The sequence below is a fragment of the Callorhinus ursinus genome, unplaced genomic scaffold (assembly GCF_003265705.2).
Source record: "Callorhinus ursinus isolate GAN/ISIS: 27379988/994484 unplaced genomic scaffold, GSC_fseal_2.0 scaffold7, whole genome shotgun sequence".
NCBI classification, from domain to species: domain Eukaryota; kingdom Metazoa; phylum Chordata; class Mammalia; order Carnivora; family Otariidae; genus Callorhinus; species Callorhinus ursinus.
This window is the reverse complement of record NW_027397069.1, coordinates 72,478,637-72,496,516: the sequence shown is the minus strand read 5'-3', so window position 1 is coordinate 72,496,516 and position 17,880 is coordinate 72,478,637. Positions and strand designations below refer to the sequence as shown.

The 17,880-nt window shown below is 37.1% G+C and overlaps 1 protein-coding gene across 3 annotated transcripts in view; it reads left to right on the top strand.

The window, feature by feature from the left end:
• SGCG (sarcoglycan gamma) overlaps window positions 1-17,880 on the top strand; it is a 119,932-nt gene that overhangs the window by 47,477 nt on the left and 54,575 nt on the right. For all 3 annotated transcript variants that reach the window (XM_025875291.2, XM_073894784.1, XM_025875292.2), the window contains one exon: window positions 6,433-6,627. In XM_025875291.2, the coding sequence (XP_025731076.2) occupies window positions 6,433-6,627 (195 nt within the window). The remainder of the gene's footprint in view (window positions 1-6,432; window positions 6,628-17,880) is intronic.

The following is a 17,880-nucleotide window of genomic DNA, read 5'->3' as shown; positions in this document are numbered from 1 at the left end:
GATGCAGCAAAGGCAGTCCTAAGAGGAAAGTATATAGCAATACAAGCCTTTCTCAAGAAACAAGAAAGGTCTCAAATACACAACCTAACCCTACACCAAAAGGAGCTGGAGAAAGAATAGCAAATAAAGCCTAAACCCAGCAGGAGAAGAGAAATAATAAAGATCAGAGCAGAAATCAATGAAATAGAAACCAAAAGAACAGTAGAACAGATCAACGAAACTAGGAGCTGGTTCTTTGAAAGAATTAACAAAATTGATAAACCTCTGGCCAGACTTATCCAAAAGAAAAGAGAAATGACCCAAATCAATAAAATCATGAATGAAAGAGGAGAGATCACAACCAACACCAAAGAAATACAAACAATTATAAGAACATATGAGCAACTCTATGCCAGCAAATTAGATAATCTGGAAGAAATGGATGCATTCCTAGAGATGTATCAGCTACCAAAACTGAACCAGGAAGAAACAGAAAACCTGAACAGACCTATAACCACTAAGGAAATTGAAGCAGTCATCAAAAATCTCCCAACAAACAAAAGCCCAGGGCCAGATGGCTTCCCAGGGGAATTCTACCAAACATTTAAGGAAGAATTAGTACATATTCTTCTGAAACTGTTCCAAAAAATAGAAATGGAAGGAAAACTTCCAAATTCGTTTTATGAGGCCACCATTACCTTGATCCCCAAACCAGAAAAAGACCCCATCAAAAGGAGAATTACAGACCAATATCCTTGATGAACAGGGATGCAAAAATTCTCACCAAAATACTAGCCAATAGGATCCAACAGTACATTAAAAGGATTATTCACCACGACCAAGTGGGATTTATCCCTGGCCTGCAAGTTTGGTTCAACATCTGCAAATCAATCAATATGATATAATACATTAATAAAAGAAAGAACAAGAATCATATGATCCTCTCAATAGATGCAGAAAAAGCATTTGACAAAGTACAGCATCCTTTCTTGATCAAAACTCTTCAGAAGATAGGGATAGAGGGTACATACCTCAATATCATAAAAGCCATCTATGAAAAACCCACAGCGAATAGTATTCTCAATGGGGAAAAACTGAGAGCTTTCCTCCTAGGTCAGGAACACGGCAGGGATGTCCACTCTCACCACTGCTATTCAACATCGTATTAGAAGTCCTAGCCATAGCAATCAGACAACAAAAAGAAGTAAAAGGCATCCAAATCAGCAAAGAAGAAGTCAAACTCTCACTCTTTGCTGATGATATGATACTTTATGTGGAAAATCCAAAAGACTCTACCCCAAAACTGCTAGAACTCATACAGGAACTCAGTAAAGTAGCAGGATATAAAATCAATGCACAGAAATCAGTGGCATTCCTATACACCAACAACAAGACAGAAGAAAGAGGAATTAAGGAGTCGATCCCATTTACAATTGCACCCAAAACCATAAGATACCTAGGAATAAATCTAACCAAAGAGGCAAAGGATCTGTACTCAGAAAACTATAAAATCCTCATGAAAGAAAATGAGGAAGACACAAAGAAATGGAAAAACGTTCTATGCTCATGGGTTGGAAGAAGAAATATTGTGAAGATGTCAATGCTACCTAGAGCAATCTACACATTCAATGCAATCCCTATCAAAATACCATCCACTTTTTTCAAAGAAATGGAACAAATAATCCTAAAATTTTTATGGATACAGAAGAGACCCCGAATAGCCAGAGGAATGTTGAAAAAGAAAAGCAAAGCTGGTGGCATCACAATTCTGGACTTCAAGCTCTAATTACAAAGCTGTCATCATCAAGACAGTATGGTACTTGCACAAAAATAGACACATAAATCAATGGAACAGAATAGGGAGCCCAGAAATGGACCCTCAACTCTATGGTCAACAAATCTTTGACAAAGCAGGAAAGATTGTCCTTGAAGTCTCTTCAACAAATGGTGTTGGGAACATTGGACAGCCACATGCAGAAGCATCAAACTGGACCATTTCCTTACACCACACACAAAAACAGACTCAAAATGGTTGAAAAACCTAAATATGAGACAGCAGTCCCTCAAAATCCTGAAGGAGAACACAGGCAGCAACCTCTTCGACCTCAGCCACAGCAACTTCTTCCTAGAAACATCGCCCAAGGCCAGGGAAGCAAGGGCAAAAATGAACTATTGGGACTTCATCAAGATAAGAAGCTTTTGCACAGCAAAAGAAACAGTCAACCAAACCAAAAGACAACCGACAGAATGGGAGAAGATATTTGCAGATGACATATCAGATAAAGGGCTAGTATCCAAAATCTATAAAGAACTTCTTAAACTCAACACCCAAAGAACAAACGATACAATCAAGAAATGGGCAGAAGACATGAATAGACATTTTTCCAAAGAAGACATCATGAAAAAGTGCTCAACATCACTCGGCATCAGGGAAATCCAAATCAAAACCTCAGTGAGATACCACTTTACACCAGTCAGAATGGCTAAATTTAACAAGTCAGGAAACAACAGATGTTGGCGGGGTTGCAGAGAAAGGGGAACCCTCCTACACTGTTGGTGGGAATGCAAGCTGGTGCAGCCACTCTGGAAAACAGTATGGAGATTCCTCAAAAAGTTGAAAATAGAGCTACCCTATGACCCAGCAATTGCACTACTGGGTATTTACCCCAAAGATACAAATGTAGGGATCCGAAGGGGTACATACACCCTGATGTTTATAGCAACAATGTCCACAATAGCCAAACTATGGAAAAAGCCAAGATGTCCATCGACAGACGAATGGATAAAAAAGATGTGGTATATATATATATACAATGGAATATCATGTAGCCATTAAAAGGAATGAAATCTTGCCATTTGCAATGACATGGCTCGAACTGGAGGGTATGTTCGCTTATGCTAAGCGAACTAAGTCAATCAGAGAAAGACATGTATCATATGACCTCACTGATATGAGGAATTCTTAATGTCAGGAAACAAACTGAGGGTTGCTGGAGTGGTGGGGGTGGGAGGGATGGGGTGGCTGGATGATAGACATTGGGGAGGGTATGTGCTATGGTGAGCGCTGTGAATTGTGTAAGATGGTTGAATCACAGACCTGTATCTCTGAAACAAATAATACATTATACGTTAAAAAGAAGAAGAAGAAGAAGATGGCAGGAAGGGAAAAATGAAGAGGGGAAATCGGAGGGGGAGACGAACCATGAAAGACTATGGACCTTGAGAAACAAACTGTGGGTTCCAGAGGGAAGGGAGGTGGGGGGATGGTTTAGCCTGGTGATGGGTATTAAGGAGGGCACGTACAGCATGGAGCACTGGGTGTTATATGCAAACAATGAATCGTGGAACACTACATCAAAACTAATGATGTAATGTATGGTGATTAACATAACATAATAAAAAAAAGTGTTAGACCACAATTACTAAATCTTTTCTTAATGGATTCAGTATGTCCCTGGCAGGTAGATAGCTCAAGTAGTGTTTTTCAAATTCAATAGTTTTTTTTTTCAGTTTTTTCATTCACTCATTCACTTAAGGCCTCTATTATGTGCCTATTATTTGTCAGTTACCCTATTTTAGGGACATAGCAACGAACAAGACTCACAAAGAGTTTACATTCGAAGGAGGAGGAGTCAATAAACAGGTGAATAATCAAAACAGATTCCCAGGACGGATGGGTATTAAGGAGGGCAGGTACTTCATGGAGCACTGGGTGTTATACGAAAACAATGAATCATGGATCATTACATCAAAAACTAATGATGTATTGTATGGTGACTAACGTAACATAATAACATAAAATAAAATTTTTTAAAAAATAGGGGGAGTTAAGGACTACCCTCATAATGGAATTGCTACTGGCTCTCCTGTAAGCCACAACAAAATTGTCTTAAATGGAAATTAAGGTTTTTCCCATTTTATGTAAGTGTGAACAAAAGCTTTCTATGCAAGGTAGAGTAATGACCTCCAAATATGTTCATGTCCTAATCCCTGGAAACTTATATGATAAAAGGGATTTTGCAGTTGTGATTATGTTAAGGCCTTTGCGATGGGGGCATTGTCCTGGATTCCCCAGTGGGCCCAGTGTAATCACAAGGTGTTTATGAAGGGCAAGCAGCAGGGTTAGAGTCAGAGAAGGAGCTGAGGCAACATAAATAGAGGTTGTAGCCAAGGAGTGTGGGCAGCCTCCAGAAGCTGGAAAAAAGAAGGAACAGATTTTCCCTAGACCCTCCAGAAGGAATACAAACCTGCCCACACTTTGATTTTTAGCCCCCAAAGACCCATTTTTGGACTTCTGACCTCCAAAACTGTAAGATAATAAAATTGTGTTGGTTTAAGCCACCAGATTTGTGATAATATGTTACACCAGCAGTAGGAAACCCTATGCAGGAATAGAAATATGTAGCAGTTGGAAACCCTGTATACACACATTCTTGGAAGGCTATTCTTACCGATCTGTAACGATGCTGTAAAGTAGTACACTTGCTATAAATTCAGACCCCCTGCCCACCCTTCCCAATCCAATTGCAGTCTCTCAGCCTGTGCCTCACAGAAATTCTGGAGTTGCCACCATTATTACAGATAATAATAAGCACTTTGAAATAAGTGTAATAGCCGGAGGCAATGGAAAGTGACCTGAGTGCCCAGAGAATACTTCTCTGAAGAAATGACATATGAGCTGCCACTGAAAGCTACAAAGGAGCCAGCAGAGTGTTTCAGGTGGAGAGAATGCCCAGGACAGAGGTCCTGAGGTGAGTTAACCTGATCGATGAAAGAGTAGATGGAGCATTGTGAGCAAAAGACAAAATGGTAGTAGTAGATGATGTTGAAGAAGTAAGCAAAGGCCATTCGTGGAGGGTCTGGCAGGTGACAGAGGAGTTCAGATATTCTCAGTGTGGGGAAGAGCCATTAGAAGGTTTGAAAGAACAGAATGATAGGAGCTAGCTTTCATTTAGCGTATTTGGCTGCTGGGTAGAGCATGGTTTCTGGAAGGAAAGAAGGGAAACCTGTTTCCCAGGAGTGCAGGTAAGAGAGGTTGTGGTGGCTTGAACTAGTGTGGGGGCAAGAGGAGTGGGCACATTCGGGATACATATTAAGGCAGAGCCGATAAGATATGAGAAATTTGAAGGGAAAAGAGAAAAAGCAAGGATGACTCCTTGGACTTTGGAGGAACTGCATGCATGAGGTAGACTCTAATGTCAGGAAGACTGAGGAGCTCAAAGAAATGAGCAAATAAATTATGCCAGTTATGACATCAGTAAGCATTTAGGTTTTGAATAATGTAGATTGTCCTGAGTATTTGAAAATCCTATGTGATGAATAGCACAGTTTTATATAATCAAATAGAACATAGGAAAATCCAGTTGTTGAGTGGGAGAGAGATTTAAAGAATTATTTCAGACTGTGACCTCTTTTAATAAGGGCATCTCCAAACCATTCCTAAAAATAAACATAAGACCTTTGCATAAAAAAAAAAATCCCAGAGGAGAATACTTTATGTTCTGATTCATCATTTTACTGCATTTACAATCAGGAAAGTCTTAATAATCTCTAATCTTCACTTTATAAATTAAAACCACTTTCTTCTTTCCACTGTTGTGAAGTGAAATAAAAAATAATTCTTTAAAATCTCCTCATAGAGTTGAAATTATTATGAAAACTCTTAGTCTAGTTTACATAAAACAATGAACACTTGTAAACATTTGTATGCATGTATACATTCTGATTGTTCTTGGAAGTAGGTCAATACTGGGGAAATTTATTATAGGCAAAAATTAGTGTGGTAGGTATCTTGAAGAGAACCTTTAATTCTGAGTAATTTAGCAACTGAAGAAAGATGTGATTTAATTATTTGACATAAAAACTAAATAATTGGATTCCATTTTTAGAAAAACACATAGGTATCAGCTTGATTTTCCTCCCACTGAATCTTATAAAAACTTGGTAAGTCGATTATTTTAGGTTGATGCTTCCATTCCAAGATTAGCCCTGCAGAATTTTGAAAGTTGTCTATATATATTAAATGTATTGGTTAAAATCTGAAAAAATGGTCACTGGATTTCAGATGAATTGGCAGTATCTAAACTATTTTGAATGATAGATTAAATATCACTCTGTGCTTGAAATAGTGACAGGTTTCAAAGTAATATTCAGTTCTTTTTAAAACTCATCTTAATTCTGGAAATTTATTATTGGGGTAAAAAGTATTATCTTGTCGGACTTGTAGTAAATCAGTATTGACAAACAAATTCTCTGTTTCTGTCTCTATGTCCCTCCCTCTCTCCCCCTCCCCCTCTCCCCCTCCTTCCTCTCCTCCCTCTCTCTCTCTATCTCTCCACACTCCATCTCTCCCTTTCTCTCTCTACTTCCCTGTCTCTGTGTCTCTCTGACCCTCCCTCTCTCCCTTATCGCCTCCCTCTCCCTTTCCCCACCCTCCTCCCTACCCCGTGGCAGATGGTCCGTGAACAGTACACTACAACCACAGAAGGCACCCACATACAGAGGCCAGAGAACCAGTGTGTCTACAAAATTGGCATTTATGGCTGGAGAAAGCGTTGCCTCTACTTATTCGTTCTTCTTTTACTCATCATCCTCCTTGTGAATTTTGCTCTCACAATTTGGATTCTTAAAGTGATGTGGTTTTCCCCAGTAAGTAGCTTCCTTTCCTGGTAAGCATGTTCTTGATCTCTTTGTTGTATCACTTCATCCATATTGTATTGGTGGAAGCCTCTTTCAATGGAGTTAATGTTTGTTTTCTGTCCAGATCAGAATTCTTAGTAGCAAAGTATTTATACATTTACTCTTTCTTAATTTCACTATGAACTATTAGGATGTTGGGTTTTTTGATTTTCTATTGCAATTTTTTATGTTATTCACTACCTCTACATGTGAGAAAATTGTATCACTCGAGTTTGTGGTTGACTGAGTCAAAAGTGTGTAATTATTTAATCCATTTATATGTAAAATTCTATAAATCACATTTTCTAATCTCATTAATCCATAAATAGTAACCATCCAGGTGCTACTTTCTCATTCTTTTAAAAATTTCATTTTAATATACAATAAATTCATGTCCACACTCAACATTTAACAAAAGATTTGAGCAGATAAAACACTAGTAGTCCTAAGGAATTCATAGTCTGTTTTAAAGATCCTCATGTTTTCAAGATAGCTGGGTAATTTTATATGCTTTGATAATATTTTATATACTTTTTGAAAAAATATTCATTTAATATAAAAATGTCTTAATTTTGCTAGATAGTCATAGTGAGAAAAATACTGCAGTGAACATCACAGGTAGGTCAGTCTGTTCTTTACATGCATCCTGAAGGTGTGATATAGGCACGGGCTATATCCAGGACAATAGTTGTAGCAATCAGTCTGACATGGCTTCCTCTGATGAGTCTCCTTCACTTTCTATGCAAGTATTTCTTTCCTGCCGTTGTTCTGTAGCCACTAGGCACATTATTTATTTTGTTGACATAAATAAGTATTTACATTTTTCCATATTCAAAGAGGTAAAATACCAATCCAATCGAAATATAGCTTAAAATGTATTAATATATTTAACATATATTTAATATAAACACATATTATAAATTGTTATTATAAATTATATTTAAATACTATAAATACATAATATATTTAAATTAGCCAAATATAAGTTGTGATTTCTTCTTTAAGATTTACAAAAACCATATTTTTACAGCATCACCATAGTATTTAGTTCCCTTGGACACCTTCACTTAACTAGCACAGCATATGGTATGCATGTGCTGAACATCACCTTCATTTTATCTCTAAATTTATTTTAATATTTTTTGGAGAATGAACTGAGATTGAAGTCCTCAAATTATAAACTATGGGATCTCTCAGGGATGCCTCCTGACTAAAGGGCCTGCCTCCACCCGCAGTGTGCCCCTCAGGTATGCAGAATGTAGAGAGAATTTAAGTAGGAAAGAGACCCTTAGAATGGCCTGGGAGAAAGAAGCCATCCCAGGGCCCTGCAGGTGCGGAGGATGGCCAAATTTAAAAGTCCCTTGGCACCAGGCACCATGAGTTCTATCAGTCACCTGGCCATCTTGGCACATGTTTGGCACTTGGTAAATATATCTTGAATGAATGCAGATGGGCATTATGTTAGAAGTGTATATGAATTAACTTTATAAACTATATGAATGTGAAGTGATAGTATATTTTGTGCTCTTGTCTTGTATAGCACTGAAAACAAGTGTGGGATATTATAAATTTCAATTGCATTAAACTAAATTGTGCCAGCAGCTGAGTCCACTTCAACTTAGGATAGCTATTTACAGAGACCAGCAAATGTTTTCCTGCTATTGCTGCCCCTGTCCAGAGCCTGCGCTTTCTAGTGAGATAGAGTCAGCATGCATGGTGTCTCCTTCCACATTAGGGACCTGTTGCTAATTCAGGGTGCTTTAGTGCCCCTTTCAACAAAATTAGATGAACACATACTTATATTCATGGATCAAAAGGGAAGATCCACAAAAAGATTATTCTGCAGAAAGTGCCGACATTTGATCAAACGATGATGGGTGGACTTTGGGTCATTCTTCTCAAAGTGAGATGATATAAATGATGTAATTCTCATATGTATGTGAGCTTGATCCCTTGATTTGGCAATGTCCCATGCATTATAAGGCTGATGTTGTTAATTAATTTATGCTCTAATTTTTTCTGAGTTTGAAAGATCTCTCTGTATGTAAGAATTTAGTTTTGTTTTTATTTTATTCATATATAAACCGGTATCCTTTCTTGAATGCATACATGCCAAAGAAGCAACAAGACTATAAAGGAAGATTTCAAGAGCTTTGGTACTGAAATGATAAAGTCAGATAGGGCTCTCAACATTTGCAGGGAGCTATAGAATTTTGAACATGTAACTGCTAGTATATAATTCCCTACCTAAATTATAATAACCTACCTATCACCTATACAGTCATTAGTCAGGGTGGACTGAAAACTATAATTTGCCAAATTAGCAGAGTTTAGAAGACTTTCTCTGCTTAGATCCCCAACATAGAGTAATGTCAGGTTCATTAACTTCCACATACTATCACTTCAGTGCACTTATCCCCTCATCATACTTAATATTTTACTATAGAAAACAGTAAAGCCAACCACCAGTAACATATCTTAAAATGCCAAGATCAAATTATAGGGGAAAACAAGTAAAAAATCACAAAAGGAGAACACAAGGACGCCAAAGAAGTTGGAGACTTCAAACAGAGGTTAAATGTCGACAAGAGAACTAATCTGAACGCAATGAAACCAAGCCTTAAACAACTTTGATGTGCCTGGCATGGATGGGTTCCAGAGACCCCAGATCCTGAGTAGCTCACCAGGGTAGCTCCACTCTTAGAACTGCAGCTCCATGTAACAGAATTTTACATAATTTCTATGTATGACATCAATTGAATATAAAGTCATATTGAGGAAATTGTAACAACTGATGCCAAACGTAAAGGTTCTAGAATATTCTGTGTTGGTCATCATAATAGCTAAATCCGTTAGTCAGGAAAGTGGACATTAAAAGAAATCAGTGCAGTAAAGTGGCTAATTCTCTTTTTCCCTTTCCTTCTATAAAACTAATATACAATATTAGTTTTAGTTCTAGTGTTCATGGTTATAAAATGATATCCATGAGTCTTATCAGTAAATATGTTAAAACAAGGCATCTTTAATTTTTAATGACCCAGATTCTTTTTCAAAACCTTTATGGTTATTTATTTATTTGAATATAAAATATTTTAGTGCATTTAATGAATGTAATTTTAACAAGATAAGATTAATGATTCCAAGCTAAAAAAAAAAAACATTAATGCTGAAAGTTAAATTTCTTTAGATACTTTTATTTGGGGGAAAAAAGGGTATAAGTAATCAAAGCAGAATTGTGCTATTGAATATCAGAATTAAACTTATAGTCCTCCTATAGTGGTTCTCAAGCTTCTCAGGAGCTCCCTGGGTGAAATCTGAAATTGGCCCTCAAACACAGAGACTGGGGGAGACCAAGGGAAGAGGCAGGCTACCCCAGTTAACCTCATTACCCATATCTCATTACTCGTCTTACTAGCAAATATGTTGAATAGCATTACATTTCTAAAATGAAATTAATTCAAAAAGAAAAAAATGACATGTAAACTACTGAAATTGAAATCATTTCTGTCTGTGTCAATCCCTGCTCATTTATTGAAGAGATCAAATTTAGCCAAAACAAATCACTTGTACTAGAATACTTTCTGCTAGAATGTTTCACAATTCCACAGATGTGAGTTTTATTAAATTGGGCAGGGGTTTTATTTAAAAAATATTTTACTGCAGGGGCACCTGGGTGGCTCAGTCGTTAAGCGTCTGCCTTCAGCTCAGGTCATGATCCCAGGGTCCTGGGATCGAGCCCCGCATCAGGCTCCCTGCTCAGCGGGAAGCCTGCTTCTCCCTCTCCCACTCCCCCTGCTTGTGTTCCCTCTCTCGCTGTGTCTCTCTCTGTCAAATAAATAAAATCTTTAAAAAAAATAAAAAATATTTTACTGCAGTAGAAAATGAAAGAAGAATTTCTATCATATGTTTAGCAACCGTTACAATAGTGCATTTTAAGATGAGTCTGTTCTTAGATCCGAGCAACATACTTTGTCTCCGGGAATCGCTGAGAGACAGGCACAGGCAGGTGCCCCCAAAAGCTACCAAGGTCTTGGGGGATCTTGAACTCAGTCTCTCCTTTGTTTGCTCGGCTCCCTCTGGGCTCCCTCTGGTTGTTTCCTCAGAAAAAGGCAGTGTGTTGTCAACTGCCAGGAGCTTCTAACAAAATCGGTCCCGAGCCCAAAGGAATGAATTCTGCCCACAGGACATGAGCACATTAAGCGTGAAGGTGGTGAAATTTTATCTGACCCATAGATGGCGGAAGAGATTTTTCGCTTCTTCGCTGTACCTGTCTACCATGCTTGACACCTACACTTAGCAATGTTTCGCCATTTGTCTTCTGCCTGCCTTTGCAGAGACCCATGCTGGTGGCCCGAGAGCAGGCTGGCAGCCTCGTGTGCTCCATCCCTGCCCTTGCCTAAGCCTGGCCCACATGGTCATCACATTGTCAGTGATCTGATGTTGATTACTGATGCTGCCTCCCTCTCTTTGCCATCCATTTTTCACACCAATGGAAATTAGGATTAAAAGGAAAACATGACACGGTGGCATTTTAAAGCAGCACCTTGACATTTTCTCAAATTATTTCTATCTTTCTGAAAAGAATTATGTTACATCAGTGCTTGCCAGTCTAAAAACCAAATTGAAATGTTTGGTTTATGTCTTAGCCATAATAGAGTGGGATTGATCCAGAGGTCACAGACGGTAAGAACATGCACTAACTTAATGGCATTTTCCTCCTAAGAAGTCAAGATATTATTAAGCCTGAGTTGAGAGGAGGAAGATAAACCTCAAGCTGTTCCAAGAACACAGGAATTTCATTATCCCTGGTATCAGGAACACAAATCCTATTATCACTGGTGTCTAGAGATACAGATCGCACCATAGTTTTAATTTCTATCTCAAAGATATTCCTTCAACTTTCCTTTCTATTAAAATTTTTCTGTAAATGATTTAAACATATTTTAACAATTGGGAAATAAAGAAAACAAAAGCACAGGGTCTCGCAAGCTCTTGTCTTGCGTAGTGATAGTCATCAGCTTAACCCAGATACAAGATTCACACTCCTTTCGTGGGGGTATTATAACAAAGTAAATGTGCTCACATATAAATGTATTTACTTGTTTCCCTTTTCCACAAATAGTATAAAACTGATAATGTCTTTGGGTAACATAATTTTTTTCTCACGAATGCTAATGCAGATAATTTCTTGTAATTTATAAACCAACCTAATTTATTTGTTAAAGTGTTACTTGTTTAAAAAAAAACCCGACTTTTAGAGGGACTGTAAGACAGTGGAAAAGAACATTAGCTTAGGAGTCAGACTGGGTAAGAATCTTGATTTTAGTTAAGATTAAGTTCAAGGTACGATTTTCTAATTGTGTACACACACACACAATGTACTGTTTGCGATTATTTATGTTACTTAGACGCTCAGTTTAAACTTGGCACAAAATTATGAACTCCTTTGGCCAAAGTGTTCTTTATTCTGTGTTGAGCATAACATGAGAGTACTTGTCATCCTGTGAAACTTCTCACTGTAAAAATACGAGGGAAAGTCAAACTGAGACAAAAATCATCACTCCCTCGGTCGAATATGGGTCTCTGCATGGATGTTGTAGTTGCTGTTAGCATAATGAGCAGGGAATTAAAACCATAACTAAATCAGTAACTAAAGCTGTTTGGTCACGAGTCACCATTGCTATATAGCCATAGGCTTGAACTGTATGCAACCGTCAAACGTGGAAGTTAGACCAATTTCAGATATTCTATCTGCACAATGTATGAAATAACAGAATTTCAAAGATAACCGTACTCAAAAAAAAAAAAATGAGACACACAGAGGGGATTATTTATCTTGTCTTAAGAATTAATATTAGAGGGGCGCCCAGGTGGCTCAGTCGGTTGAGCATCTGCCTTCGGCTCAGGTTATGATCCCGGGGTGCTGGGATTGAGCCCCGCGTCAGGCTCCCTGCTCGGCGGAGAGCCTGCTTCTCCCTCTCCCTCTGCCTGCCACTCTGCCTACTTGTGCTCTCTCTATCTCTCTGTCAAATAAATAAATAAAATCTTCAAAACAACAACAAAAAAAAACACATAAGTTTATAAGAAAAAAAGAATTAATATTAGACTCTTCAATGTCTTTCTCCATGGTAATCTTTCTATGACAAAGCTCATCATTGCCATTCCATTAAATAATCTAAAACTCTTTAAAAATGAACTTAAGTCCTACCTTTCTATCTTGGCCCAGATCAAATCCCACACCCTCTGAGAGACATTCTCCAATTTTTCTAATAATACACTTTAATCAGGCCTCATTCTGACCTCTCAAAGCTGTCTGTACTATTAGTGTATCTTTTTATGTCAGAGAAACTTCTTGAGGGGCCAGTAGAGCTTTGTAATTTTCTTTTTAATCTCCAGCCATATCACAGTGCCTTGCACATAATTCAGGTACCCGGTTAAATACTTTGTGGTCCTAAAAAGTGAGAAGAAATGAAAGAGAACTTTCACATATGTGTATGAAATTAGCTATGATCAAGAAGGAACACAAATTCAGTACTAGGTTGATTACACAAAATCACTGTAGGATTTACAGATGGGTAGTTGGATCCAAGATTACTCATCAAAAATTTGTTAATCTGTTATTTTGTTCATAGGCTCTGATACTGAATGGACCATGACATTCCCTCACAAATTCTCAATTTCTTTGCAAATGCACTTGAATAAATTGCATATCCTTAAAGTTGTTTCCCCCAATTTTCTGAGATGTAGATGTGGTTCATAGAACATTGACCTTTTTTTGTATGCAAATGTCCAAGTGAGTGGCAGCAAAAGCATCTGATCTCTTCTATAGTTCTCAGCTGTTAGTTGTCTAAAACAGTATAGACTGGGGTGCCTGGGTGGCTCAGTCGGTTAAGCATCTGCCTTCGGCTCAGGTCATGATCCCAGGGTCAGGATCCCTGCTCAGCTGGGAGCCTGCTTTTCTCTCTCCCTCTGCCTGCCGCTCTGCTTGTGCTCTCTCCCTCTCTCTCTCTGTCAAATAAATAAAATCTTAATAAACAAATAAATAAATAAAATAGAAATAAATAAAAAACAATATGGACGAATCGATTTAATGTAGGCTCCTCATGCTGGTCAACCTGATGCCCTTACTTTTAATCCCCAGATATATACTGCTTGAATCACCTGGTCTGAGTTTCACCACACTATTGGTGATAGATATACAGAAGCACATTCAAATACTCTGGAAATACTCTGGAAATTCTGCTTTTAATGTCTGGGTAGTAGAAAATGGTGATGATTGTAACAGCGATAACAACTTTGTGTAGTGCTTTAGAATGTGTAAAGTACTTTCAAATGTATAAAGCATTACAAACGTATAAAGCATATATAACGTCTCTTTATAATGCCACCTTTTCCAAGTAGCAAATTAAGGGACCACCATTCAGATTATTTATGATATGAGGAGAGGTTTTAACTTGATTCCTCTCCCTAAACACCCAGTTTTATGAACACCATTTACAGAATAATCTGTTTTTTGGTTTTGAAAACTTTTATTGTTTATGAGTTTTGTATGCATTTTTGAAAGACAAAAGACTTGAGAAACAAGAAATTACCCTTAATATAACGATTCAGATGTAACTCGATATCACTTTTGCTGCATATCCTTCTTTTTTTTTTTAATTTTTTATTGTTATGTTAATCACCATATATTACATCATTAGTTTTTGGTGCAGTGTTCCATGATTCATTGTTTGTTCATAACACCCAGTGCTCCATGCAGAACGTGCCCTCCTCAATACCCATCACCAGGATAACCCATCCCCCTCCCCCCCTCCCCTCTAGAACCCTCAGTTTGTTTTTCAGAGTCCATCATCTCTCATGGTTCGTCTCCCCCTCTGACATACTCCCCTTTTCTTCCTCTCCTGTTATCTTCTTCTTTTTCTTTTTTCTTAAAATATGTTGCGTTATTTGTTTCAGAAGTACAGATCTGTGATTCAACAGTCTTGCACAATTCACAGCGCTCACCGTAGCACATACCCTCCCCAATGTCTATCACCCAGCCACCCCATCCCTCCCACCCCCAACCACTCCAGTAACACTCAGTTTGTTTCCTGAGATTAAGAATTCCTCATATCAGTGAGGTCATGTGATACATGTCTTTCTCTGATTGACTTATTTCACTCAGCATAATACCCTCCAGTTCCATCCACGTCGTTGCAAATGGCAAGATCTCATTCCTTTTGATGGCTGCATAATATTCCATTGTGTATATATACCACACCTTCTTTATCCATTCATCTGTCGATGGGCATCTTGGCTCTTTCCACAGTTTGGCTATTGTGGACATTGCTGCTATAAACATTGGGGTACACGTACCCCTTCGGGTCCCTACATTTGTATCTTTGGGGTAAATACCCAGTAGTGCAATTGCTGGACCGAACGGTAGCTCTAATTTCAACTGTTTGAGGAACCTCCATACTGTTTTCCAGAGTGGTGCTGCATATTCTTCTAATTGCATAATCCTGTGTTTCCCATTAGTTACTATGCTTCCTTTATCATATAACAAGCTCTTATGAGTTGAATCTACTTCAGAGCTATGTGCTTCATCTACCTGTTTGTTACTTCTTTTGACAGTGTTTTAGAACCTAATTTTAATTATGCTAAATTTATTATTGTTTTCATATATATAAGAGGGCAAATCATTCCTCCTTCCTTTTAACCTTCCAGGTGTTCTGGGCACTATGGCCTGATTATTCTTTTTGTCTTTGCAGTATATTATGAATGATTTCAAATACGTAGCTTGAAAATACAAAATTCTTCATCAAGTTGTGTGTCATCTTTATAAGGTACCATGCTAATCTTTTCTCATTTTTTGTTGTATTATCTGTGCTGCTAAAGGACATACCATCTCATAATTCCTGAGTCTTTTATGCTCCTTCAGTCTCTTCCTGTCTCTCTCAAACTGCTGTTCTCTTGCGGTGCCTTCTCTCCTATTTCCTTCCCTGGGTTCTTTTATTAGCTCTACTTTACAAGGTAGAGAAGAAGCCGGTCTGTATATTTTTTTCCTAGTACCTTGTCTCCTGCTACCACATGATAGGCACTACTCTATAAATATAGGTGTACCTTAACTGAATTGTCAGAAACTTAAAATTTTTCTGAGATCACAGAGTGAGAAAATAAGAATTCGAATTTGCATCCATTTCATTTGATTTGAAATCAGCCCTTTTTTCACTCGACCACACCACATGGGATATCATATATGATGGTTGTAAAAAGAAATAGTTGACAAGCATTCTTCCCTAACATGATAAAGAATATTTACCACTAACCAGCAGCCAAAAACGCGCTTACTACTGAAACCCTAGAGGCATTTCCTTCGAAGACAAAAACAAGAAAAGTATGTCTGATAGCACTACTGTATTCTACCTTTTTTTTCCTGAAAGTTTGACAAATGCAGTAAGACCACTAGTTAAATAAGGGATAGAAGTAGCTAAACAGCAGATGATTTGAGGGAAAAGAATTACTTGCAAATAGTTATTGTGTTATAAAGTCCAGAAGAATTAAATGAAAAACTACCAAAACAAATACGAAAGTTTACAATATGTTAGGTAATAAAATGAGGTACAAAATGTCATGTTTAGCACACCCCCATACTCTAGTCCAAACTAGTTAGAAAATGTATTAGAAGAAGAATCACACTTCATATTGCAATAATATGCAAATTCCCAAGGACTCTCAACTTGCTGAAATATACTTTCCTGGCAGTCCTGAAAGGAATCCTGAGTAAAAGGGTATATACAGCTGGATGGAAAGACTTCATGTTAGCTTCATTAATAACAAAGAATAACAAGGGAAAGCTTGTTCTAGTAAATATCAAAACATTCTATAAAACTAGAATAATCTAAACCGTGTGGCTCATAAACACCAATAAACCCATGGAACATAAAGAGATGTTAGAAACAGAATATAAATTGGTAAATTCTGTACAATTATAATTTGTTATAATTTGTTCACTTTTCTAAAAATGTTATGTTGAATTAAAATGTTTTTAAAATACATAAGTTACATAATTTGCAATGTTTTAATTTACTTTAAATTTACTTTAAAACATTGCAAATTATGTAACTTATTTGTTATATTAATAATATAAATATATTATCAAACTGATAAACTAAAAATTTTGAACTCAGTCAATGGAAAAGGGTAGTAAACTCAAATATGTTCTATCAATTTCAAAGTCATTCTTGGGCAGTAACCAATATTTTGTCATACACTGAGATGACTTTGCTACTTAAATGAAGATTGAACATGTCATACTTATTTGTGTTTATTTCCTCTCATGAAAGATATCGTGCTGATTCTGTTGTACAAATATGGCAATACATTTGAAAAATGTAAGTTAAAGGGAAAGTGGGGGCATTACTTCGTAAGCCTATGGAAAACTCAGGAAACTTATTCTGCTTTTAGGTATTGCAATGATACAGTGGGAAAATTATGAGCCAAAAAATTGTGCACATTGTAGAATTGCCAGAGCATCTGTATATTGTATATTTACATTTATTAAAGATTTTTCTTAGGTGGTACTTGGGATCATTCCTAGGATTGCTTTTAATGTCTAAATGGAATTATCCATTTCCATCAGAAAACAAGTTTTCTATCAAAGAAGTTATTTTCAGAGGATTTTTGCTTATTTATAACTGTAATTATATTAAAGGGATTTTTCTTCTAGGAGAATATATTTTTAACTTGTTTTGGAAATCAATAGAAGATATAATTCAGTTGAAATTAAATTTATTCTATAGCAAGATGCTGGGAAATATGAATTTCATTAAATAAAGTATACCCAGAACTGGTTTCTATACATATTTCTAAAGGCTCACATAGTCTTACTCTGGACAAGTCAGAGGATCAACTCGACCAACTTTATCCTTTCTTCTGCTGAACCCAAACAAAAATTTATTATCTAATCTTTTGTGTGATTTAGAAGGAACAAAGATCAAAAGCTCATAAGATATAAAAAATTGAGAAGTGAGTCTGTTTGCGGGTATTTGAAAATAGATAAGACAATCACTGATTATTCTGGGACTATTCCCAGAATCCATCTTTACATAAATATACTTATATTATTTTTTTATTATTTATTTATTCATTTTAGGGGGGGAGAGAGAGCGCACATGAATGGATGGAGGGGCAGGGGGAGAGAATCTCCAGCGGACTCCCTGCTGAGAGGGGAAACAGACCTGG